The 25,121-nt window shown below is 39.3% G+C and overlaps 2 protein-coding genes across 2 annotated transcripts; one reads left to right on the forward strand and one right to left on the reverse strand.

The window, feature by feature from the left end:
* The first annotated feature begins 5,268 nt into the window (after window positions 1-5,268).
* LOC129730432 (diacylglycerol O-acyltransferase 1) lies at window positions 5,269-18,147 on the forward strand. The gene is made up of 9 exons (XM_055689754.1): window positions 5,269-5,938; window positions 7,490-7,667; window positions 16,167-16,295; window positions 16,362-16,453; window positions 16,510-16,671; window positions 16,734-16,880; window positions 16,956-17,302; window positions 17,362-17,528; window positions 17,585-18,147. The coding sequence occupies exons 2-9, from the start codon at window positions 7,552-7,554 to the stop codon at window positions 17,904-17,906; spliced, it is 1,482 nt and encodes a 493-aa protein (XP_055545729.1). The 5' UTR covers window positions 5,269-5,938; window positions 7,490-7,551; the 3' UTR covers window positions 17,907-18,147.
* Window positions 18,148-18,353: 206 nt separating this feature from the next.
* Window positions 18,354-21,934, reverse strand: LOC129730431 (aspartate--tRNA ligase, mitochondrial). The gene is made up of 6 exons (XM_055689753.1): window positions 21,662-21,934; window positions 21,121-21,597; window positions 19,971-21,065; window positions 19,364-19,912; window positions 19,188-19,310; window positions 18,354-19,121 (listed from the first exon to the last, which is right to left on the reverse strand). The coding sequence occupies exons 1-6, from the start codon at window positions 21,803-21,805 to the stop codon at window positions 18,540-18,542; spliced, it is 2,970 nt and encodes a 989-aa protein (XP_055545728.1). The 5' UTR covers window positions 21,806-21,934; the 3' UTR covers window positions 18,354-18,539.
* Between the last annotated feature and the right edge of the window lie 3,187 nt (window positions 21,935-25,121).

Consider the following 25,121-nt stretch of genomic DNA (forward strand, 5'->3'; position numbering starts at 1 on the left):
CTGTTCTTAACTGGAACATTCACCATGGCGTACGAAAATATGCGTGTAGGCATATTTTTGAGTTCTTTCTTCGTTTTATTTATCTCCTTCTCAGTTTGCGCGACAAAATTGTTGGAGTACTGGAGCATGGGCTAAGGGTGTGAACTTAGAAAAAAAAATTTTTGACGAGGAAAATTCTTTCTGAGTCTAAATCACACCCTCAGCCCGTGCTCATTTTTTGCATCCTCGAAAAAATCACGTACATTGCCTACTTGTTTGATTAGATCGTACGTTTCAGGATAAGATGCAGCTGGGGGACTCCCCCTTCCCCGCCACACACACACAAAACGGAGCTAGCTACGGCTCTGCTTCTTGGGGAACTTGGTGTGTGAAATGAACTTCACCTCGGAACTCACTTCCTTCGTGGAAGAGTCAAAATACAGAGTGCTTGAGAGTCGTTGCTATCCAGAGTGAATAGCTCAGGGTCGTCGGCAGTCCGGAACCGGGTTTTCCTGGATTGTTGTGTGCCAAGATTCTTGGCACCAGTGTTATGAAAATGACTGCAATACAATGACAGCAAATTTTTAACTGATCCAGCTCTCATTGTATTGCACAGTTCTCTCTGTTTCCCATACGTTCGGTAAACAGTCCGACAGCAACTGACGACAGCACACATGCAACTCCATACGGGCTGTTAGTTTTCATCTCCTTATGACTGTTGGTTATTCCAAGCTGTCGTAAATGACAGCCTATAATCTTCCGACATCCTTCAGCACAAATCCGAGCGGGATGTCAGGTGATTATGATACACGACAGTAAGGCCGATGACAGAATGAAAGAGAGATGGTGCGAAGCCAAGTATGATGACAGTTCTACAAGGTATGCTATTCACGTCGATGCATTAGTATTAGTGTAACTTTTTCCAATTTTGCATGAAATTTGAAATGATTTTGCATTTCAAACTAAACTTATAAAACATACTTTCCTGAAAAATTATAGAAATGATGTTGAAACATGTTTTATTTGTGGGGAATACATAAACATGCTGCGGTTTATGTAAAATATGCTGTTTTTCATCAATTTGCCGGTAACCTTTTTGCACTTTTCGTTATTTTCTTGTACTCTAATAGCGCTTCTAAATAGAGTCACTTCTGTTTTATACAGTAACAAAAGTCATAAGCTATGACAATGACTAAGATTATGCTCCAACTATTAGAAATATAGCATTTTTATATATTTTATTTCGACATATTGTCGCAATTTTTCACACTAAATCTAAATTATTATCAATTTCTAGTGTGTTTCAACTGGAGATTCACTCTCCAACCAAAAAAATCAGATATAAAACAACATAAAACTAGAAATTTCCAAAAATGTTCTGAATTCCATACAAAACGCGAAATTTTTCATAACGAGATTTGTTTGTGTGCGTGGATAGACAAAAATGTAGCATACCTTGTAGAACTGTCATCATACTTAGGGGGGCGAAGCGCGTTTTTTCTTACGTGGGGAATAATATCAACAATGGAATCGGTTTGCTTTGTATTCAATATGCCACCGGCCTGTGAAAAAGGAGAAAACAAACAATGCGAGTCGATGACAGTCGCAGCCGATCAGCAGACTGTCACACTGAGCAAACTAGGCTGTCATGTCCGAAAGAACAAAATATATGCGCAAGAATGAGCTGTCGTACGCAACACAAGACAGTTTCTTTACCTTGTTTAAGCTGTAGCTGTATGTGAGCTCTCATGAACAGCTCATGCCTGAGGCTGTTAGAGTGAAAAGAGAGAAAAGTCGTCAGTATAATGTCGCTCTCCAGTCATTCTCCTAAGCTTGGCCAAGATGTTGTAATCTGTTGTGTTCAGGCCTTTAGAGTTCGACTTATAGAGCTGACAATTTTTTTTCTGTTGACTCATGGGTTATTATGATTGATGCTGCATGGGTAGCTTTGCCAATGCGTGTGAAGGTAATCCCATGAAAAATTGGCAATTGTTCTCCAATATTTCAATGAAAACGTGCTGGTGCACCGTTCTGTTGAAACACATGGTGGTGATCTTTGAAAAGTTTTCGAAGACTTCGGGGCAACAATTCTCACTCCTTTGAGATTTCGAAATATTGTCTTTTGATGCTGCTGTGTATTGGATAGCTGCTCCGAGACAAATAGTTTCTCATAAGAAAAAATGAGCTCGTGACCAGCGTGCCGTAAACACCGTAAACTTTATGCTTCTCGTAGTCCTTACATTCAAGAACAGTTGACAAAATTTGGTGAACAGATCTAAAAACCTTAGTCTTAGAAATGTATGGAACATCGAGTTCTGTTGTTATCTGGTAATAAAAATTTTCGAATAAAACCAATAATCAGAGCGGGGGCCTAGTGTGGTTGGTAACGTCTCCGCCAACCACGCTCGACGCCTGGGTTCGAATCCCACCGTCGACATAGGTGTCGATGGTTGTGAGATGGCGTGATCCACTCACAAACAACCCAACTGGTCTAGATTCAATCCTAGCCGACACCGGGAGATTTTCTGAGGCGAAAAATCTCTGGGATCACGCCTTCCATCGCATGAGGAAGTAAATCCGTTGGCGCCGGTCCGTTAATAAACGGGTCGTGAGTGAGGGTCCTGGGTGTGGAGTCGCCTCCCCGGGCGTCGGTGATTGGCCACAACAGTGGCGGAACTAGACCGACGGAAAATAAGCGAGAATAAAAAAAAAAAAACCAATAACCGACTTTTTGGGACAATGAAGTTTCTCAGGTCAATAATGTCCACCAAACCTCGATGTTCCATATATTTCTAAGTCATTTGGCGTCAAAAAAATTTTCGAAAAAGTGGAACCTCAACCGCTTTGAGGTACGTGTTCTCGAAGTTGAGCCGATTGAGCTGAAATTTTTCATGGGTACTCTTTTTCTCAGCGAAGTACGAAGGTCAAATTTTCCCGTATATTCCATTGCCCACTGAACCAGGAATGGAGAACTAGCAAAACAAAATTATTAGCGATTTCAGGATTTAAACAATCGGTTTCCGATTTTCTACAAAGTTTTTTGGTGTAGTCAGGGCTTCAATTTGGATATTTGAATTAAACCGGAATTTGGCCGCGAAGGTAGCGTTGCGACGCCAACTCCTTTCCCTTACACACTATAACTTTGCGGTTATCGACAAAGTTATAGATCTTCAAATTCTATGAAATTTAACACAATGCACACAACTTTTAACTCTTTAAGTTTCAGGAATCTATGAGTTAAAAAAATTGTCTGAATTTCACGTTTTCTCATGACAATTTCGAGTTCATTCAAACTAATTCCTTTCAAATTTTTTTAATAGAACTTCAATAGTAACGTAATTTTCTCTCTAGTATAGAAGTTTATAGAAGTAAAAATATGACACAAAATTTGAAGAAAAATACACAATTTTGTGAATCGGTTAGCAAGTTCGGTATTTCATCGGTTAGCAAGTACATATAAGCAAACCATTTTTTTTTTCTTAAAGTTGTTCAATTTTTATTTCAGAAAACGAAGATTTTTTAAGGAAGGACTCTACCCTGGAAATTTGGAAAATAATGAATATTCGTAATTTTGTTTTCGAATGTTTTGAGTAAAGTAAAGTGTTCGGGTATTTTGGCTTTTGATTCAGGTATATTTGAAGATGTATTTTGCAATTCGTGATTGTTGGCAGCTGGAACGTGGATGCTATGCCTAAGTCAGTACCTAACTGGTGGTAAGTTTTCCTCAGCATCTACTAAACCGATTTGGCTAAGTTTTTTTTAGCATGCAAAAATGGATTATCTAACTTGTTACATAACCATTTTTTAAAATACCAAAAATCGTCAAACTGGCGGCCATTTTAGTAAATTCTTTTTTTTTCTTAAAAAATCACTATTTAAAAAATCTTAAAAAATCGAAAAATTAAGATATCAAAAAACAGCTATGTAACAAGTTAGATAATCCATTTTTACATGCTGAAACGAATTTCAGCCGATTCGGTTCAGTGGATGCTGAGAAAAACTTACCACCAGTTGAAAAAACATGGTTTTGAGAAAAACGCTGCCAAGAATGTAATACTCACTATATTTGCACCCACGGTACACGAAAAACATCTTTAAATATAATTTAATCAATAGCCAAAATACCCGAATACTTCACCTTACCCTAAACATCCGAAAAAAAAATCACAAAAATTTATTATTTTTCGACTTTCCAGATTAGTGTCCTCTCTCAAAAAATCTTCATTTTCGGAAATAAATATTGTCCAATAAAAATCGCCATTAAAAAAAAATTTTTTTCGTTGGTGCAATATAGTTGCCACTGCCTTATAAAGGGTCAAGCTGTGGTTAAAGGTTCTCTAACGCATAATTTTACAAAAGTTACCTCATGTAAACTATTTAATTAAGCAATTTTTAAAAAGATTTTTTGTGTACTTTCAGCCTAAGTGTTCTGGCTTGGTAGAGACTGTTGATATCAGTAGGATCGTAGCGCTAGCCTCGCAATTGTACTGTGCACTAATAGTTGACTGCGAAGTCTGTGTAATAGAAACAGAAGGTCTTGGGACGATACAGAATGTAGCAACAAGTCTTTTTTGCAACGAAATTGTAGGTTTCCTACATTTATTTATGAAAAATTGCGCGTAAATTCATTGCGTCAATTTCCATGAGTGGATTTTTTTTTAACCTACGTGAAGCTACATCTACAATCAATCATACCAAACATGTTAAACGAATTTCATCTTTATGTTGGCCCCTACCGTTAACCACAGGAAATACAAAAGCTTTCAAACCACATTGAAGCTTATCGTTGTAAATGAAGCTGCCAAAGCTTGAAAGTCACTCCGCGCGAGAATGATTATTCCATTCCATCAACTACTATACATATTTCTATGCTGAGTGATGATGTGTACGCTAGTGTATGTTACTTTTGATTATGCTGTTTGTTGAGCTTGGACCATGGATATCACAACATATATGTTTGAGCCGCCCGTTTCTGCTCGTAAACTGCCTCTTTAGCTACCTGAAGACACAACCCTTGCACACAGCTTATGCACGAAGCTATGGAATTTTTTTTCAGAAACCATGTGTCAAAAAAGACGAAAAAATCATAAAACGCATGGTTGTAAACAAAGTTACACTAAATCACTCTCCAGCAACAACCAAAGCCGGTTGTCTTAGTAGTTGTACTGTCGCTGTAAACAGAGAACCGAGACGTGCATTGTATGCCGACGGTTTAATTCCAACAACCATACTCTCTCAAATGCTATGAGTATACTTACTATACCGACTGATTACATTCTGACCGGACACATTCATATGACTCAGAATCAGAATAAACGTCCCAGTCCAGTAGTGTAGTGTATTGTTAGCAAGCGTAGTGCAATGATGAAATTTAACATCACCGCGATCGTCTCGTTTTGAGTTCGGTCAGCTCGTAAGCCTTGCCTGATCAAGCGATTAACTGTTTGTGCATTCTGTGTGTTTTTTTTTTTACTCCATGTGCTGCTTGGAGTCCGTCGACTGATAATAACAAGTGTTGATAGTGATGCGCTGATAAGCTGCTGCAAGAGTTCTGTCGATTGTCCAAAAAAAAACGCAGCGCTATGTTTTAGTAAGAAGGTAGTTGCCGTGCCAGTCACACGCTTTATTTCGGTTGATAAGCTTAACAATATTGGAATTTTTATTGCCAAAAGGAAGTGTTTTTGTGTGTTATATAATTTCCTGTGCGGTAGCTTTTGTGTGATAACAATAGCAGAGGTCCCCGTGAGGCAACCACCAAGCAATCAATATCTAGTGTATAGATAAATAAGTGTTGTACTGTGTGTAAGAATAAGTGTATTGTTTGTGGGGGCAATGAAGTAGCTGTTGCACTTTCGAGTGTAAACTCCACCAAAACCGGTTTCCGCATCAATGTGCCTTGAACTAGGTCGCATGATTTAATGATCGCCAATTAGACTTAGCAGCCACACTACGCTTCAAGGTCAGTACGAAACATGAACCACCGCTTGTTTAATTACTTGAATGCATTAGGTACTTAGCCCGACGTCATTGAATTTTCGTCGTTGGAATTAACATAGAATGAGACAGGGCTGCGTTTGTGTATCGAAACATGATGCTGGTCAAAGATGACTTTTGAATACTCCATTTAGATTACGGTAAACTCACGATAGCGTTGATGTAGGTCTCTTAATCACAGAGCATAGTACAGTGCCCCTGATGCTGACCTTTTACACATGCTGAGCTACTGATACCTTATGCATGAGCTGACTCGTGAGATAGTGGTTTGAATGCTTTTCAAATTTAACTCAATTTTTGAATGAAAGGCAAAAACATTTATTCTACGTCTCTTAGATTTCACAGCCGACACTCTGACAAGTCTATTGACCCTACTTTCTCTAGAGGTCCTTGTCAGGTGGAGAAATTCAAACCTAGTAAGGATTATTTTTCTAAATACTAGGATCAACATGGACACAAAAGATTATGCTCCGTTTTGCAATGGTCATTAAAGTTCATTTTTACGTATAGTCTCATGATACTCTATACGGATTCGTTTCGAATATGGTCCGGAATTTTATTCTTGTACATTGTACGAAAATTACCGTTGAGCTAAAATGTACGGTACATATTAATTGTGATATATTTTTTGATTTTTTGTCATCTGTCATCCTATTATTTTAAATTACTTTTCTGTACATTTTGCCTCCAGTGTGACAATTATTAATCTTTTTTCATATTGTGACTTTTAGGAGTACTGAGATTATTTAAAAAAATAATAATAATAATAACTCTGAACTGTTCAGGAAATCAGGACATTCATTCAAATCGATCACTATTTTGAACTACCATCCTACCGCAAGGCCATTCAATTTTTAAAACTGTCAATTTTGACAATCAGTCCTAAATAGATTATTGCCATCGCCACTGAAGGCCACGGAGTGGTGTTAAGCAATGAAAGTTATTTTTTTCGCATCCTTTTCACTTTTCTTCGAAGCACAATCTGCTTGTTGCTGCAGTGTGTTTTAAAAACACACCCTGACTCATCATTAACCCATATAATTGACTAAATAAGAAATGAATATATGTGTGACTGCATGACGCAGCATAGTCAAAGTATTGTCTGCATATAGGCACGCGCACTGCGAGTTTCTTCGTTCTGTCTGACAAACTTAAATCTGTTTAGATTATTATCATATTATGTTTTCGACAGTAAGAAATTTTTCACTTTACCAAGAAACAAGAAATGTTGCACTGATCAAAACGGAAAAGAGTAAGAAGTGAAGCATTTGACAACAAAAATAGAAAATATTTTATCACAGAGTCGAGCTTGTAAACAGCATGTTAATTCCAGCGACAGCTATAAAAAAAATGAGTTCAATAAAGATAAGCAATCTTACTACGATAACAGTCTTAGCAGCTTTTTTGAAACCACTTTAAACACTGTACAGGTACTTCCCAGTGTTAGCAACTAGCAAGAATTCTACTTTTTTGCAAAGAAAAAGCGTACCAACATTGTAATAATTTTCATTCTTAGGTTCCAGTCCCCGTGATTAATCAAAATACAACCGCTGAGGCAACCAAAGACGTGTCACAAGAATGTCTCACGAAAACGAAGAAAACAAGGTGCGATACCGAAGAACACAGAGCGTTACGCGGGCCGAAGAGATTACAAAAAAAGAATCGAAACAACGAAGATCACAACCGGATAAACCGTAAGTAATTGTACTTGTGTCATACGAAACATGGATCTCAGTTCAGACTGGGGCCGTGAAGCTGGTGATTAAAAGATTAATAATTTTCTGTTTTAATTGTCTACATGCTTTTCACATCTTTCATGGTTCCCAGGCTGAATTAAGGAGATACACAGGGGAGTCTCGATTTCGTCAACTTAGAATGCACAAGCTTTGTTGAAGCAACAAGTTTCCTTTTGTGCTCGTATTTATTATAACGAGCGATTTATTTCAATAGCTTTGCCGAGCCTAGGTCCTTGCCGATCATTCCGTTCCGTATTTATATCTGGATTGTTCGTAGTATTTTACCTTCGGTATGCTGCCTTATTAGGGCTGCGATACCTAGTCTCGCGACGGGGCTGCCGTCTTAGATAAAGCTGGCGAGGCACCGCGTTTCGTAATTCAGTTGCCCGCTCCGGGTCAAACGCTGTTGTACGCTGCCCCCAAACATGGGGATACAGCCGCGTAGGATCCCCCTTCCCAGGCAGCATACGACCATAGTTTCCCCGGGGGTTAGTTTCCCGATCTCCGCTAAGGTTACTCGTATCCCGGTCGGCAACTCGTGGAGGTTGGGATAGGAGTTGCTGGACAGAGGTGAATTACCACAATGGGGTCTCAAGTGACACGTGTCCAGCCGTTTGCCAACTCGGAAGTGGCCAGGCGTTGGAAGGAAAACTTTAGTGTGCTGTTGAATGGTGAAGAAAACAGCGTAGTCGAAAGGAGCAGGATGGTGATTGAGGATGATGGCAAATCTGTGGAACCACCGTCCATGGACGAGGTTAAGAAAGCAGCGAAAGAGCTGAAGAACTTCAAGGCAGCTGATAAGGACGGCATTCCAGCCGAACTTTTCAAAGTAAGGAGCGAACAGCTGTATCGTGCTTTACACCGGATCATGCTGAGAGTGTGGTCCGATGAAGCATTGCCCTCGGACTGGTTGGAGGGTCTTATATGTCCAATCTACAAAAAAGGCTACCGCCTGGACTGTAGTAATTATCGGGGCATAACCCTTCTCAACGCCGTTTACAAAATTCTCTCCCGTATTCTGTTCCATAGACTGAGGCCGTTGTCGGAGACCTTTGTTGGCGATTACCAATGTGGTTTTCGAGGGGGACGCTCCACTACGGACCAAATGTTTACCCTGCGTCAGATCCTTGATAAATTTCAAGAATTTGATCTGCAGACGCACCATCTGTTCGTTGACTTCAAGGCAGCGTACGATACAGTAAAGAGAAATGAGCTATGGCGAATTATGGTCGAACATGGTTTCCCAACAAAACTAGTTAGGCTGATACGTGCCACCCTTGAAAGCTCTACATCATGCGTCAGGATAGCTGTTGAGATCGCGGACTCCTCCGTGACGTTAGATGGTTTGAACCAGGGAGACGGTCTGTCAAACTTATTGTTCAACATCGCATTGGAGGGTGCCATACGGAGGGCCGGCGTGCAAAGAAGCGGCACCATCATTACGAAGTCTCACATGCTTCTCGGTTTTGCGGACGATATCGACATCATTGGTATCAACCGTAGAGCTGTAGAAGAGGCCTTCGGACCTCTCAGGAGAGAAGCTGCGAGAGTAGGGCTCATCATTAACTCTGCCAAAACGAAATACATGGTGGCTGGTAGAGAGCGTGGAAATCCGACGGATGTTGGTGCTGAGGTGGTGTTAGTTGGGGAAACTTTTGAAGTAGTCGACGACTTTAAATACCTGGGTACACTAGTGACATGTGACAACGAGGTTAGCCGTGAGATAAAAAGGCGGATAGCCGCTGCCTTCTATGGATTGCGTAACCAGCTGAGGTCCCGTAGTCTGCAAACCCGTACTAAACTTGCACTCTAAAAAACTAATTCTTACCGTGGTCCTCTACGTCCTTAAGCATGGACGTTGAAAGAGGTCGATCGGCGAGCTCTTGGTGTTTTTGAGCGTAGGGTTTTGCGTTCAATCCATGGCGGCAAACTAGAGAATGGTGTTTGGCGCAGACGCATGAATCATGGAGTGTACCAGGTGTACAAATCGGCGGATATAGTTAAGCGGATAAAACACGGCAGGTTGCAGTGGGCTGGGCATGTAGCTAGTATACCGTAGAACGACCAGCGAAGACTATATTTAGCAGAAATCCGTCTACTTCAAGGTAGGCCTCGCACTCGTTGGTTGTTTGCTGTCGACGAGGATGCCCGTGAAATAGATGTTAGGGGAGATTGGAGGATAGTGGCCCAAGACCGAGTGACATGGCGACGTATTCTGGATTCGGCATTGGATCGATAATTGGTCTGTCGCCGTAAAAGTAAAAGTAAAGTAAGTAAGCTTTGCCGAGCACTCGCCTAATTTTGAAAGTGCGTTCTCAGCTTTTAGAAATATTGATTCTACAAATAAAACAGAATATATGCCGCACACTACTGCGGCTTAACTTTGAAATTGTTCATCCAATCTCTATGCTAACGAAGAATGGATTGTGTTATATTGATCATACATTTCGATAAATCTAAAGTTCCACACCTGATGGAATAAAATAAATTGGAACGTAAGTTTCTTGTTCTTAATTAAAAAGTTGTGTCGCTGCATTGTCTCTCGAAAATACACAAAGTGCTAGTAATGCGTTCTGTTTCGTCAAGTATTGGTACACCGACGGAAAAAATAGTTGTTGGGTGGTGGATAAGATGAAAAAGTACCCCATAAACCGCGGTATGAATGTGGAAAATTTCTCAGAGGAGATGGATAATCTGAGAGATGTAGAGCCGAGACGGGGAGAAGTTCTAGTATCATTCGATGTCACCGCACATTCCCTCAGCGCACCAGTAACTTGCGCATTAGATAACCTGCGCAAACATCTAGAACAGAAACGTGTACCACCCAATCAAGTTGAAGTATACCTCTTGATAACAGAAACCTGTGTGAACCAGAACTATTTCTCCTTTAGAGGAAGGTTTTAAAAGCAAACTTTCGGGCTCAGCATGAGCAATAAATTGTCATCACTCTTGGCAGAAGCTTTAATGACCGTCTTGGAGGTGGAATTACTCAAAAAAAAGTATTTCCCCAAGTATGGAGGCGGAATGTCGACGATATTTTCTCAGTAGTGAAAAAACGGTCTCCTTCATAAACGCTCAAATTATCAAACTAGAAATTTGAAATTATCGTTTTTACGACAATTGAGCTAGGCAGTGTTACGTCTGTTAGTCTGTGGCTCAGTGGAATAAAGTCTTCTTAACTCAAATTTGAAATAACTTGAAGATGTATGCATTGCCGTATTTTAGCCTTATGATTTAAAATAATTGCTCAAATCATTGACAATATTGAAATACAATTATTCTTGAAAATGTTTAAAAAATTACTTTTCCATTCAGGACTTCTCATTCAAAGTTCTGTTATAACTTTTTTGGAATTGGAATTTTTTCAATTAAAATTTGTTTGTGCGAGTAGAGTACTATGAAACGTCACCGTATTTTGGTTAAAGTTTATGGTGAACATGTTGTAGCTGAACGAGACCAAGTGGTTTGCGCGTATTATAGTATTATATGTGAAAATTGTCATGCATTACTGCTTTTTCAAGAGAGATAACTGTCAAGTAGTCCCTGTGGTTCTGTTGTTAGCGAAGTCGCTCGGTTAGCTCTCCCACATGGGTGTGATGTAGGGTTCGATTACGGATCAGGTCTAGGAACTTTCCGAGCTGGAAATTTTCTCGACTACGCACTGGGATACGGTCTATAGTTTTACTTATCCTACAACTTGCAAAAACAATATCGATAACGAAATCTCTCAACTAATAATCTAGTTGATCGAGACCGCATTAGCCCTCCAGGCTAGTGTGTGATATTGTTGTTAACTGTCAATTTTGGAATGCTAATGGCCGGTGTTACGGACGTTAGGCGCACGCTCCACACAGGAGAGTGAGTTCTGGATCACCCCTAGCTGTAACGGCGAAACCTAAGAGAAGAGTGGCCAAATGGCTTCTTTCTCTTCTTCTTTAGTATAAAACATATCCCCGGTTGAACATTATTTTCGTTTGCCTTACGTAAAATTCAGTGCAACCAGAAAAATTTATTTATTCGATAATTTTGTTTTTATTTAACAAAAAGCACAACAACGAAAATTATACTACAAACAACATATAAAACAATACAACAAAATTTCGTCTATATTTACATCATCATACTTCTATTGTCAAATTTTTTCTTCTTGTTTTTCTCACTTCTCCAGACTTTTTTCGAAACAAAATTTTTTGGTAATGAGATTTTTTAATAGAACACAATTAAAAATACTCGGCAAAACACTCAATTCCTGTTGAAAAAGCAAAGCCTTGGAGCTACATTCCGTATCGGAACTCGACCTTCTGTTTATTATACACAGATTTCGCATCCAGTGTATCCAGTGTTAGTATACAATTGCGGGGCTAGGCGCTACGATCTTGCTGACACCAACAGTCTCCCCCGAGCCAGGTTTCGAGAACATACGACGACTGGATTGTTAGGGCAGCATCGTACCTCGAAACCAGCAGGAGATTGTGAAATCAAGGGTGAAATGGTTGTTTGTGAAGAAAAGCTTTATTTCACGTTACAATGTAGTTGTTCGTTGTAATAATATAATAATAAAAAAATATCTTCCCTGCATATTCGACTATTGCGTGGGATGTTCAAATTTGGAATATTTTTCTCAGATTCACGCATTTTTAGCAACTAACAATAAGTTTCTGCATCCTTGGGAAATGGATAAAATTTAATGCCCAGACCGGAACCACAGTAGGTTTTAAAACCAAACGCTTGGGATTTCATTCAAATTCATTAGGTTGTGTCCACAGTATTGAACTTTCACTTACTTAATGATTGGGATAAACACCAGTTGTTTGGCAACACGGCAATCTGAACCCCTTTTGAATATTGTCACACACGCGTGCAGCAAATCAGCCAATCACGTTTGGAGCAAAAAACCTGGAGCAAACCGAGGTATCATCTTGGCCACTCTTCTCTTAGGGCGAAACAGCATAGATGTCTGCGAGAGAAACGTCAGGCGGCAACAACGTGGTTTAGAACTGTCACATGCAGCTTAAACCAGGAGGATGACATCTACTAGAAATCATGTATCGAACATCGTTAGCAATATGGCGGCATTCGTGTACATGTGTACATTTATGTAGAACAAAAGTTATTACACATTATTTGTGTTTATACTACAGCCTGTGAATTAAAAATAAACAGTATAAATAACAGTTCACTTATTTAATACCGTTCCATACACATTACGTGATCAAATTGATAAATTTGATCGCTTTTAGTTTTATTTTGTCATCAATAGATAGGGCCAACATATGGAGCGGTTGCCCGAAAATTCTTCCCTTTAGAGAAAACTGCCCATTTTCCGGGTACCGCTAGTGTCAGCGGACCATTGAGATGTTGGGTACACTGCAAATATATGAGATTTGACAGCGATAGCATAGTCCTGGCTTAAACCGACAGATCATTATTAAAGTGACGGTAGCCATTGCAGCACACGGAAACTTTTTCTAATAAACCTCTTTAATTAATTGAACTAAATAGTAAATCTCCTTTATTTGTAAAATTAGTAGATTATTCATGGTGTTGGTTAGTAAAACTATGCGAATTAGATCCTACATCCTATAGCCGTACTAAAGGCTGATTCATAAGTACGTGAAAGTAGATCTGACTAGCTACAAAAGACACCACGCACATCATAATTTAAATACATTTGTTTCGGATTAAAAGGGAAGAATGATACGAAAATGTGGGACAGTCAAATACGTTTAAGGAACCGGAAAATTGTAACTAACAAAAATAATACATTACAGCTTTGAAGCTGCTATCAGGACGACTTTCCTCTTCCCATAACGAACAGCCAGATTGTTGCAATCACACCACTTCGCAAACTGGTTAAGCAGCTGTTGTAGTAGCTGGCAGTCAGAGTTGTTGCAAAAAATCATATAAATTTTCGTTTCATTTGTATAGAATAATCTTGTTCCGATCGGCAACAAAAGATATAGGTCATTTACAAATAGTAAAAACAGTAGAGATCCTAAAACGCTGCCCTGGGGTACTCCTGAATTATTCCAGAACCAAACAGATAATAACGCTTCCAACTTGACAGCCATTTAGCGATGTTGTAAATTTAAGAAAAGCCGTGCTATTAAATTTGCCGATACATCTTAACCTATCGAGTTGAGCTAGCAGAATCTCATGGCCAACACGGTCAAATGCAGCCTTCAGGTAAATATAAAAAGCATCAACTTGATCACGTTGATCCATTGTTCGCAGGTGAATTCTAGCAAATTTGTAGAAATTGATCCACGGGAAAGAAACTTGTTTTGAGGTGGAAATATATTTTTTTCACGTGAAAGAAGAGATTGCATACACTAGCTTCCAAAACATTCGTGTAAGCACACAAGGAAGTTAACCACATTACTCTTGCGACCTTTTTCGAAAATAGGGAACATGAAAGATGATTTCCAACTTCGGGGAAATTGCTAACATCGCATAGAAAGATTAAATAGAGAAGTAGATGGCGATTTCAAAGACTCGCAGCAGATGAAGAATTGGTGACATTGCTTGATGAAGCCCCATTGCAAACACTTCGAGAGCTGTCCGATCCGCTTGGAGTTAACTCATCGACGGTAGGAAAACGCTTCAAAGCCATCGAAATAATAAACACAAACAAGGCACGTTGGTCCTATTTGAAAAGAAGCCAAGGAATCCGGAACAGTGTTTAGGCACCTGTGAACGGCAGTCAAGGAAGGGATTATTTTGGCCGGTTCCAACTGGCCGAAACCATCACTGGGAACTGCCATAGATTTTTTTCGGGTTCATGGAACGTGGCTTGTCAGAGCAACACTTCGAAAGCCTCAAAAATATCAAAAACTGGATTGATTCTTTCATCAAATCTAGAGACGGAGAATTCTTTAGACATACGCTGGCAAGATGTACCTACCATTTGGAACGGGACTGAAAAACTATTCTAGTTTCCAAACATTACTAGGGCATTTGACGGGACCAACAAACACCGGAAAGTTCCGGATTTTAAAAGTGTGTGTCAAAATGTGCATTTGTGCAACGCGTAGAACTTTTTCTGACATTTTTTTTCAGGTTCATATGTTTCCAATAAACTAGAGTTCATTCCGAGTCCATTGGTACCCGAAGGTTGAAAATCAGTCGAGGATCGCGTAAAAAAGACTTTTTTGTACCGCTTTAAAATGTTTGAACCTCGATTGAATATAGTAGTGGTCAATCTAGAGACCAAAATTCAATATTTTAAATTTCAGTATTTACACCAGAAATCGTAATTTTTTTTAAACGGATATATGATTACGGATAAAAGCAACCCGGGTAAAAAAACGTGTAAAAAGACCTTACTGTAATACTAGAAAACCAGGATAGTTTTCCAGTAAGATGGAACCGGTTCATCAAAATTGATTCATTTTTCGTGGAGTTCTAGTTTTTTAAAAATCACAAATTTTGCCTGTCTCAATCATTTCGTCTACTTCCTGTATTTGAAATTATTTTTAACACTATTAGTGCTCGCATCATCACAAACATAGAAAAGACAATCGAAACAATGGACTGGACGAGAACAACAGCCTCCAGAGAGAGGAAGACATGGCAAGATCACGGCATCAGTTTTCTGGGATGCGCACAGAATATTGTTTAATATTACTGGAGCTGTTGTAGTGAATTCACAGTCTTATTTGACAAAATAAGAAAGTGCCGTGAAGCTCGATTTGATTTAGTAAACGCAATTACCATTTATTTTCAGGCTTTTCTTAGAAGCATTGACTTGCTGAAACTTAACTGAATTTGCTCTCTAACCTCTTCTGGGGGGAACATTATTCTACACCTTTTACTATCAATGATTGTAGTGAGTAAAATATAAATAAACGGACCGCGTCATAGATGCTTATACTAGTGAAACCTTTTCTATAATCTACAACTACAATAATACGCTAACACTACGATCGTTGTTCATAGGAAGGGTCATAAAAAATAAATTACCTCCAAAATGGTAATAACATTAATTACTTACCTGATTGGTTATCTGCGATGAATGCGTTGATTGATTGATTGCATGCCATATTTGATTGATTGTTATTTCCTACCCGAGAAGGGAGTTGGAAGCAGAATTTTTTTTAAACAAACATAACATTCAATAATGTTATTTTTCATTTAGAGATTTGGTTTTGGAAAACACGTGTTCACAAATTAAAGAAGGATTGTAGGAAGGAATTTTATTTCATAAACAGATAAGTTCATTGGACGATGTTAAGTTATTAATGGTCTCCAAACAAATTTTGACAACCCTAAGCTCCACACGAATGCTGTTAAAAATCATGTAACTTTGAGTCTCATGTCCGTTTTACATGTTATTTATGTTGTCTCTTATGAGCCTTTCACAGCACAGTCAAATCTGATTGCTGCTAATGGTTGTAGCTTCCAGGAACAGACACCATATAGACATTGTAATTTCATATTCTCTTGTCGTCATTTCAGATGCCATCAACCGCGGGACTCGCTATTCTCCTGGAGCTCCGGGTTCAACAATTTCACCGGTCTGGTCAATTGGGGTTTTCTGCTGCTCACGATGGGAGGTTTCCGTCTGGTGCTCGAAAACTTTATCAAGTATGTTGCAAATTTGCTTCCTCCCGAGTATATTCTAGTGTTAACGGCTATTTTCGATTGTGTTAGATACGGCATTCGGGTCGATCCGGTACAGTGGTTCGTGGTTCTGACGGGTAGGAACGAAGGCGAGGGCCATCCGTCGTTGCTGTTGATTTTTTGTATGTAAAATATTGGAGCTTTTTGGGCAATATATCACTAACTGTTATCGTTTCAGATTCGATAGTTCCTATATTGATATGTTTGATAGTGGAAAAAGGCCTCGCAGCTGATATACTGATGGAAAGTGCCGGCATGATAGTACACGTGATTAACATCGTGGTACTAGTGCTGATACCGATGGTTGTGATACACGTCAAAGGGCAAACTTTCAGTCTGGGTAAGCTGATAATAACTAACCGTTATCAATCATGTGCTACATTGTTCCAATTAAATTTTTAGTTGGTGCCATGACAGTCTGTTTCATCTATTGTATTCTATTTCTGAAAATGTGGAGCTACGTTCAGGTCAATCTGTGGTGCCGAACGCGGTACAAACATCGACGCAGTCGATCAGGTCGTCGTCAAAGTATTTCAATTGCACAACTTCGTAAGTATCAACACACCGCTCACATCCTTGCGTACCAATAAAATTTAATTAATTTTCTATCATTGTTATGGATAGAAAACGAGCGCGAACATGAGCAAGAACGCACCAGCAACGGAAACGGAACAATACCAAACAAGGAAAAAGACGCTGTACCGAAACTGGTACATTACCCGGACAACCTGCACCTGAAGGACTTCTTCTACTTCCTTTTGGCACCGACTCTTTGCTATGAGCTAAACTTCCCTCGTACCTCCCGAATCCGTAAACGCTTTCTGATTAAACGCATCCTTGAGGTGGTCATCGGTGTGCACATCGTGATGGGTCTCTTCCAGCAGTGGATGATTCCCTCTGTTCGGAACTCGTTAGTTCCGTTCTCCAATATGGATCTAACGAAAACCGCCGAGCGGTTGTTGAAATTGGCGGTATTGTGTTGTAGAATTATATACTATAAGTGTTTCATTATTTTCGATCTTAATTTCAGATTCCAAACCATCTTATGTGGTTATGCTTCTTCTACCTGACGTTTCACTCGTTTCTAAATTTGATGGGTGAATTACTTCATTTTTCCGACCGAAATTTCTACAGTGACTGGTGGAACGCTAACAATATTGACACCTTTTGGAGGAGCTGGAACATGCCCGTACACAAGTGAGTTCTTATCTATACTGGATGAATTTTGAATTTGATAATAATACGTATTCCAGATGGTGCGTCCGACATCTGTACATCCCGGTGGTGGAGCTGGGTTATTCGAAAATTTCCGCTTCGGTGATCGTGTTCTTCATCAGTGCCTTCTTCCACGAGTACCTCGTCAGTGTGCCGCTGAAAACGTTCAAAATCTGGGCCTTCATGGGCATGATGGCCCAGATACCGCTCTCTACCGTATCCAAGTTTATGGAAGTCAACTACGGACACCGGTGGGGTAACATAGTCGTGTGGACGTCTATCATCCTTGGTCAACCGCTTGCCATCATGATGTACTATCACGATTACATGATCACCAATTACAGTGATGTTGTTGCGTAGTCTGTGCGTGCTTTACAGGCCCGCACTTATCGTGGCAACTCTTTGCCGAAATTACCTGATCGCATATTGAGTTGTGGAAAACACCCACACATCACAGTTAAAACTACCTAAAACAATCAAAGAGCATCACGTGTCTTTCATGCCATACATCATATGTTATGTTATACATTTGATAAAAGATAAGCAATTTTCTGCATGATTTCTACTTTTTGAATATAGTGTTTTTTGTGGAAAATGGTTACATGTTAAAGTTTTCCTTATTCCATTTCATGAATCTATTCGAATCCATTTCTCAAAGATGTATAGCAATACAGTTGAATGCCTTGTGAAAGCTTCTAATCCCTTTAGCATGATCGAGCCGCTGCTGACAGCTTTCTTTAGTCATCAATATCTAAACTAAGGCATTCGAAATGACATACTTTCGGATAGTAATAAGCTGCATCGCACTAAAATTCACCTTTCACGGATTTATTACGTCGATTAATACCTCTCAACAGCACTGACAATTCTAAAAATAGACACTTACACAAACACAGTGATAGAAAAATCTCTGAAAAATTCTGATGTTATCATTCAATACAAGGTATCGTTTTGTATCGATCGAATGACAATTAACTTTTTGAAAATGCCAGCTCATTTGTTCGAAGTCTCCATCGTTGCAAGGTGGTAAATTTTTTTCTCTTCCTCACTGATCGGCACCGGTGCCTTCGAGAGGGGATCCTTTCCGTCCAACGTTTTTGGAAAAGCAATCACGTCCCGTATGGAATGTGCATTACAAAGCAGCGAAATGTATCGATCCAATCCGACTGCGAAGCCGCCGTGTGGCGGACAACCATATTCCAGTGCATCCAACAGGTGCTGTAAATGGCTATGATCTACCTTCAGAATGTCATCCAAAACCATCTTCTGCAGAGCACCATTATGAATCCGAACCGATCCGCCGCCGATTTCCACGCCGTTCCAAACCAGGTCGAACGACTGCGATCGGATCTCGGTTAAGCTTTCCCCCTGCTTTAGTTTTGCTACATCATCCGGATGAGGAGCTGTGAAAGGATGATGGACGCTGTCCAGTCCTCCGGTTTCATCGTTCGGTGCAAACAATGGGAAGTCGTGCAACCAAACAAAGTTCTGCGCTGTTGACGAACGTTTTTCAACTAGCCCACGGGATTCTAGGTTATCGTAGAAAGCTAGCCGCACTTTACCCATCATTTCTTGCTAGAAAAAAAAATTAAAAAACATGAAAAATCCCCTTTAGTTTGCAAGTATCAAAAGAAAGTTTACCACATCGGGTGCCTTTCCATAACCAAGCAATAAAAGATCGCCAGGCTTTAGCGCCAAATGATTGTTCAAAGCTTTGGCTACATCCTGATCCAACAGTTTCACGATAGAGCTATTCAACCAATCCTACAAAGAATCTTTCTTCAATAAATATAACCCTCATCCTTAAATGTACTTACATTGTTAATATTACTGAACACAAGTTTACACTTCGAATGTTCTTTGGAAAGGGCATCTAAAGCCTTCTTAAATGCCGTTGGAGTTCCACTGTGAGGTTCTTTAGCCACAATAGCATATGCCCTATAGACGAGCGAATCCAACCCCAGCATAACCTTCTCGTTAGTATTCATTTTCGCCGAAACATCCTGCAGCTCATAGCCAAAGCGAGTGTCTGGTTTATCGCATCCGAAGCGAGCCATTGCTTCGTCGTAGGTAATCCGCTGGAATGGCACCTTCAGGGGGTTGTCGTCGTCGGGCCAGGAGCTCGCCAGGACGTTCTCCACCAGTTGCATTATCTTGTCGCGATCGGTAAACGACAACTCGATATCAAGCTGCGTAAACTCCGGCTGACGATCCGGCCGAGTGGCCTCATCTCGGTAACAGCGTGCAATCTGAAAATACCGATCTATCGCACCGGACATCAGCATCTGTTTGAACTGTTGAGGACTCTGCACTAGTGAATAGAAATGGCCCGGTTTGCGAGTTGGAACTACAAATTCTTGAGCACCCTAAAATTAGAGAAAAAAATCAAAAATGTTGCCTTAAAACTAGGAAAAACATTCTTACCCCGGGTGTTCTTCGAAACAGCGTCGGCGTCTCAACCTCCACAAAGCCACACTTATTTATCATATACTCCCTCATTTTCATGATAACCTGCGAACGGAGCCGCAAGTTCCGCTGCATATGTGGGGCTCTAAGATCGATGTATCGATGTTCTATCCTAAGATTTTCCTTCGCCTTATTGAACTCCTTCGAATCGATCGGTAGACGCTTCCGAGCTTCATTGAGAACCTCTACCTTGTCGAGAACGACTTCAATCTGCCCGGTGGCCTGTCGGGGATTATCGTGCCCCGCTGGTCGAGCCGAGACAGTACCCTCGACGCGGAGAATACTTTCAAAAGCAATATTACCAATATTAACACTGGGAACCATGTCATCCGGAACGACAATCTGCGTTATCCCATATCCATCCCTGAGAGTGATAAACTTATTCATTCGGCTGAACTCCAGCCATCCACACAGAACGACTTTTTGATCGGCATTGCTTAAACGCAATTCACCACAATTATGTGTTCGATTAGTAAAGCGACTATTGCTGAGCTCTTCAACCGAAGTTTCTGCTGTTTCTAGGGCTTCAGGACCATTGTACGGTTCATCTGGATTTAAAATTTGGAACTCGTCGACGATAATCTCGATGGAACCCGTGTCAAGACTGGTGTTCACACAATTTGCTGGTCGAGCAAGCACGGTTCCTTTCACGAGTACGATAGAGCTTCCTGAGGCAGCTTGAATATTGTTCTTCACCTCGGATGACACATTTTCCACCATTAACTGAACGGCTCCGTGGCCATCACGAAGGAACAGAAACCGGTCGTGTTTGTTTTTTCTGTCGATCCAACCTACCAGTTGAACTTTCTTACCAACATCTTTCAGTCTAAACTCGCTGCATATAGTCTTTCTGTTTTTGAAATATTTTAAAATACTGTCTGAAGTAGATTTCTCTATTTCATGGCTTGTCACACCACGTGTAAATGCTTGCGCTGGCGATGCGACAGTCGAGTAGTTGCGCTTGGTGAAATTAGCATTTCTGCCCATCTGCTGCTCACCCTCGATGCGCACAATCTCTTCGATCATGACGTCAATTCCACCGGTTGGAATGCTCTGCAAAAAAATTAAATGTACCGCGATAACCAGGTAAGACGAAATTGTTACTTACAGAATTCTTCAAGCGAGCTGGACGCTCCTGGACTCGGCCTACAATCGTCACAAAGTTATCCTTTACAATACCTGTAACACGTTTATGCAGCTGGACAGGAACATTATTGGATACCACCTGCACCGACCCGGAGGCATCACACACGTCCAGAAATTTCCCCATTCGATTTTCAGTGACCTTTCCGCTTATCTCAACTTTTTCTCCGTGATTCCACTCACGCAACTCGCCGCAGTTGACCCTACGAATGCCGGATCCCTGACGGGGCGCATCTCGATGGAAGTCCCGCTGTTTTAGTTCTCTCTGTTGAAAGCTGTCCCGGTGTACCTCTCTTCGAAGTTCGTGTTGTAAGCCCGTTAGAAGACCGGCCATGTTTTCCGGTGGCGTACTCCAGATGCCGGGAACAGCACTGTTGTTCAAACGCCTGCGCTTAAATTCGTCCATTTTGCGGCCTACGATTGGAGAGCTAGAGTATGGTTGCTGTACAGAAAATATTAATGTATATTAAAACACCCATTCATAGTTGATAGCCATGCACACTAACCGAATGACTTTTTGAAAAATGAAGTCCAGGTACCGGCACGCAGAGATACGAATATGATAATACTTCAGGCTTGACTAGATACAAATGTCGCAACGAAAAGAAGCATTTCGTTGATGAATGCATAGAATAAATAAAGGTTAACATTGCAAAAAGAATAACTTGATCATTAAAGTACGATGCAACAACCGGTATTTTAATGAAATCACGATATTTCGTGAAAAATATGAAAAAATTGGCAAAACAAATTCACACACTCATACCACTTACCAAAGATAAGAAATAATTCTCGCGATGTTTGACAATAGCATAGGGGTGGTCAGCTTCTTTTCAATTTAAGTGATTCTGCGAACGTGCTCCATATACACAACCGTTTGTGCCTACCCGATCAACCACTCTTTATGCACCTTTATGAAACGACAACAACTGAAATCAATCGATATAGGTTCAAAACTAATCGATAGCGATCTTTCTCGTTTCATGAAGAAACTTAAAGAGTGGTTGGTCGGCAATGAGCATTAAAGAGAGGTGAGGAGGAGAGTGAATTTTTCTAGTATTAGTGAATGCTTCAAATGTAAACAACTAGACGAACTCAATGGGAAACCCAAATAGCTACGTCACTATTTGGCATCAACTATGGGTAGAGGGGGGCGAGCAGAGAGACGCGTGCAAGTGTTAGTAAGTTTTCTCCTCACCTCTCTTTTATACTCATTGGTTGGTCAAGTATCCTCTGTTCCAAGTATGATGACAGTTCTACAAGGTATGCTATTCACGTCGATGCATTAGTATTAGTGATCGTTATGAACTTTTTCCAATTTTGTATGAAATTTGAAATGATTTCGCGTTTTAAACTAAACTTATAAAACATACTTTCCTGAAAAGTTATAGAAATGATGTTGAAACATGTTTTATTTGTGGGGAATACATAAACATGCTGCGGTTTAGGTAAAATATGCTGTTTTTCATCAATTTGCCGGTAACCTTTTTGCACTTTTCGTTATTTTCTTGTACTCTAATAGCGCTTCTAAATAGAGTCACTTATGTTTCATACAGTAACAAAAGTCATGAGCTATGACAATGACTAAGATTATGCTCCAACTATTAGAAATATAGCATTTTTATATATTTTATTTCAACATATTGTCCCAATTTTTCACACTAAATCTAAATTAATATCAATTTCTAGTGTGTTTCAACTGGAGATTCACTCTCCAACCAAAAAAATCAGATATAAAACGAGAAATTTCCAAAAATGATTTGAATTCCATACAAAACGCGAAATTTTTCATAACGAGATTTGTTTGTGTGCGTGGATAGACAAAAATGTAGCATACCTTGTAGAACTGTCATCATACTTGGTCCTCTGTTAGCTCATTCCGTTTCCTCTTGCTTTTCTCTTGCTCCCACCAGAATATGTACACTCTCCACACTACACTGAAAATAAATCACACGCTAATCCCTAATGCTCTTTACATATGAATGTCAATAAACGAGCCTAATCATTCCATTATGTCGACCCATAGCGATTTTAATTGGAATCCACGGTATTTTAACGTGTTTTGGTATTTGACGTGTGTTAGCATTGAAATATTAGTGTAAAATAATTAATTTTGGTATGCATGACACGGCAAACCAAAGTGTAAGACACTTGATTTTGTGCTGTGAACAGAAACCCAAGTGTATTCCACGTACATATGAAATGTTTCATCTATTAGCACAGAAGTAAGTGGAATCCACTTGGCAGTAACGTGTTGATTTTATACAGTGTACTGTCCTTTCTTTAACGCTGCTCTCTTTCTCTCTCTCTCTCTCTCTCTCACACACACACCACTCTATCTCTCTTTTCTTTACTTTTGTAAGAGCTCTTGCACGGAGAAAAAAAATTGGTAAAAACAACCAAATTTCATGTTAACTCAAACAGGTTCTTAGTTTTAAACAGCGACAAACAAACTTTTGGGTAACATCACCATAGCGGTTGTTTGAAATAAATAAATTATTCGTTTTATCATAAACTAGCAAGTGCAGATTGTTTCAACAAAATACATGGTTGATCCAAACAAAAAAAAGTTTATATTTTTGACCACCGTTAACTACAAATAAAAACTATGGTAGTTTTAACCAAAGCGTTTTTTTAAGAAAACAAAATTTGGTTGGAAATAATCAATTTTGTTGTTTATAATTGACATTTTTTTGTTAATAATAACCAAAATTTTTGATTATTTTGAACAAAGTTTTGCTTATTTTTATTTCTCAACATTTTTCATATTAAAAATTTTCATCGTGCAATTTTCAAAATATTTATTCATATCCTAATCATTACATCTTCCATATCTATATTGACATTGTAATAATTGCACATACGTGAATATACGCGAATCGGCATCCAAATATTCTATGTCAAGATTCTGATTGTTACTGATATCATCATGTTTTGGAACATCCGATGTAAACGATTCTGACATTATGCAAGACTTCGTAACTGCAGAACAGTAGATGATTTGAGAAAAAGAAACAAAAACTTACCCCACTGATGATGTCAATATCTGGTTTTATCCGTGTAGTTAAACGGCACGCACTAGAGTTACCAATAACACCAGCAAAATTACGTCGTATTGAGCCCGGGCAGGATTTTTTTACACTCACCACAAGTCGCTGCGAAAAGACAGGAAAAACCGAAAAACACGTTGAGTTATGACAGATAGAGATGGACGATACTAAGATCGTAAATTTTGGTATCGATTTTTTTTTTCAAGATATCGAGTATTTTAGTATCGGTAACTTACAAAGCCAAATGAAAACAAACAACAATGACGGTTTGTTTTAATCTGGAAAAAAAAATATTATTTACAACAGATTGAAAAACACCGTTTTATTGTTGTATCAAAATTAATTTCAATTCAAAATAAACAAATTCTTAGGTAATAACAATAAAAATTCTATATCGATTCAACAAAAACTGTGCACTTAATTTGAAACGGCTGATTAGATTAGTTTCAAATTAGAATAATAATTTGTAATCATACAATCCTAATTTGAAGCAACAATATTTTTTCGTTCATACATCAACCAAAAATATGTTGAAAACAAACCAGTTAGTTTTTCCTCCGTGTGTTTTCCCGATAAGGACGTTCTTTACACTGAAAGAAATCGACACGACATTATAAAGTGTTTCGCACTTGAATTCGCCCTACTGGTCCAAACATATGGAATTCACATGCGAAACACTTCAGAACTATTTACCGTGCAACATCTCATTTTCAAAAGGAAAATACTTTCAATTCATGTGTATGATATATAGATACAAAGTGTTTGGATATCGAATCCTTAATGAATGTTTACAGAACTTCTAATGATTTTCTTCCTATATTAAAATGAAAATAGCTCAACATGCAAATATAACCTTTCTTTTATTAAGATGAAGTGACAAATTATAATAATATATAATTATATTATACAATTTAAT

The sequence above is a fragment of the Wyeomyia smithii genome, chromosome 3 (genome assembly GCF_029784165.1).
Source record: "Wyeomyia smithii strain HCP4-BCI-WySm-NY-G18 chromosome 3, ASM2978416v1, whole genome shotgun sequence".
In the NCBI taxonomy this organism is placed as follows: Eukaryota; Metazoa; Arthropoda; class Insecta; order Diptera; family Culicidae; genus Wyeomyia; species Wyeomyia smithii.

Bases quoted from the DNA above. Each gene is read 5' to 3' on its own strand.
- LOC129730432 (XM_055689754.1), top strand. From the start codon at position 7,552: ATGTCTCACGAAAACGAAGAAAACAAGGTGCGATACCGAAGAACACAG. The intron at 16,454-16,509 runs GTATGTAAAATA...TTATCGTTTCAG, and splicing joins GTCGTTGCTGTTGATTTTTT to ATTCGATAGTTCCTATATTG. The intron at 16,672-16,733 runs GTAAGCTGATAA...TTAAATTTTTAG, and splicing joins AGGGCAAACTTTCAGTCTGG to TTGGTGCCATGACAGTCTGT.
- LOC129730431 (XM_055689753.1), bottom strand. From the start codon at position 21,805: ATGTTAACCTTTATTTATTCTATGCATTCATCAACGAAATGCTTCTTT. The intron at 21,598-21,661 runs GTTAGTGTGCAT...TTTTCTGTACAG, and splicing joins ATTTTTCAAAAAGTCATTCG to CAACCATACTCTAGCTCTCC. The intron at 19,122-19,187 runs GTAAACTTTCTT...TTTTTTTTCTAG, and splicing joins ATGGAAAGGCACCCGATGTG to CAAGAAATGATGGGTAAAGT.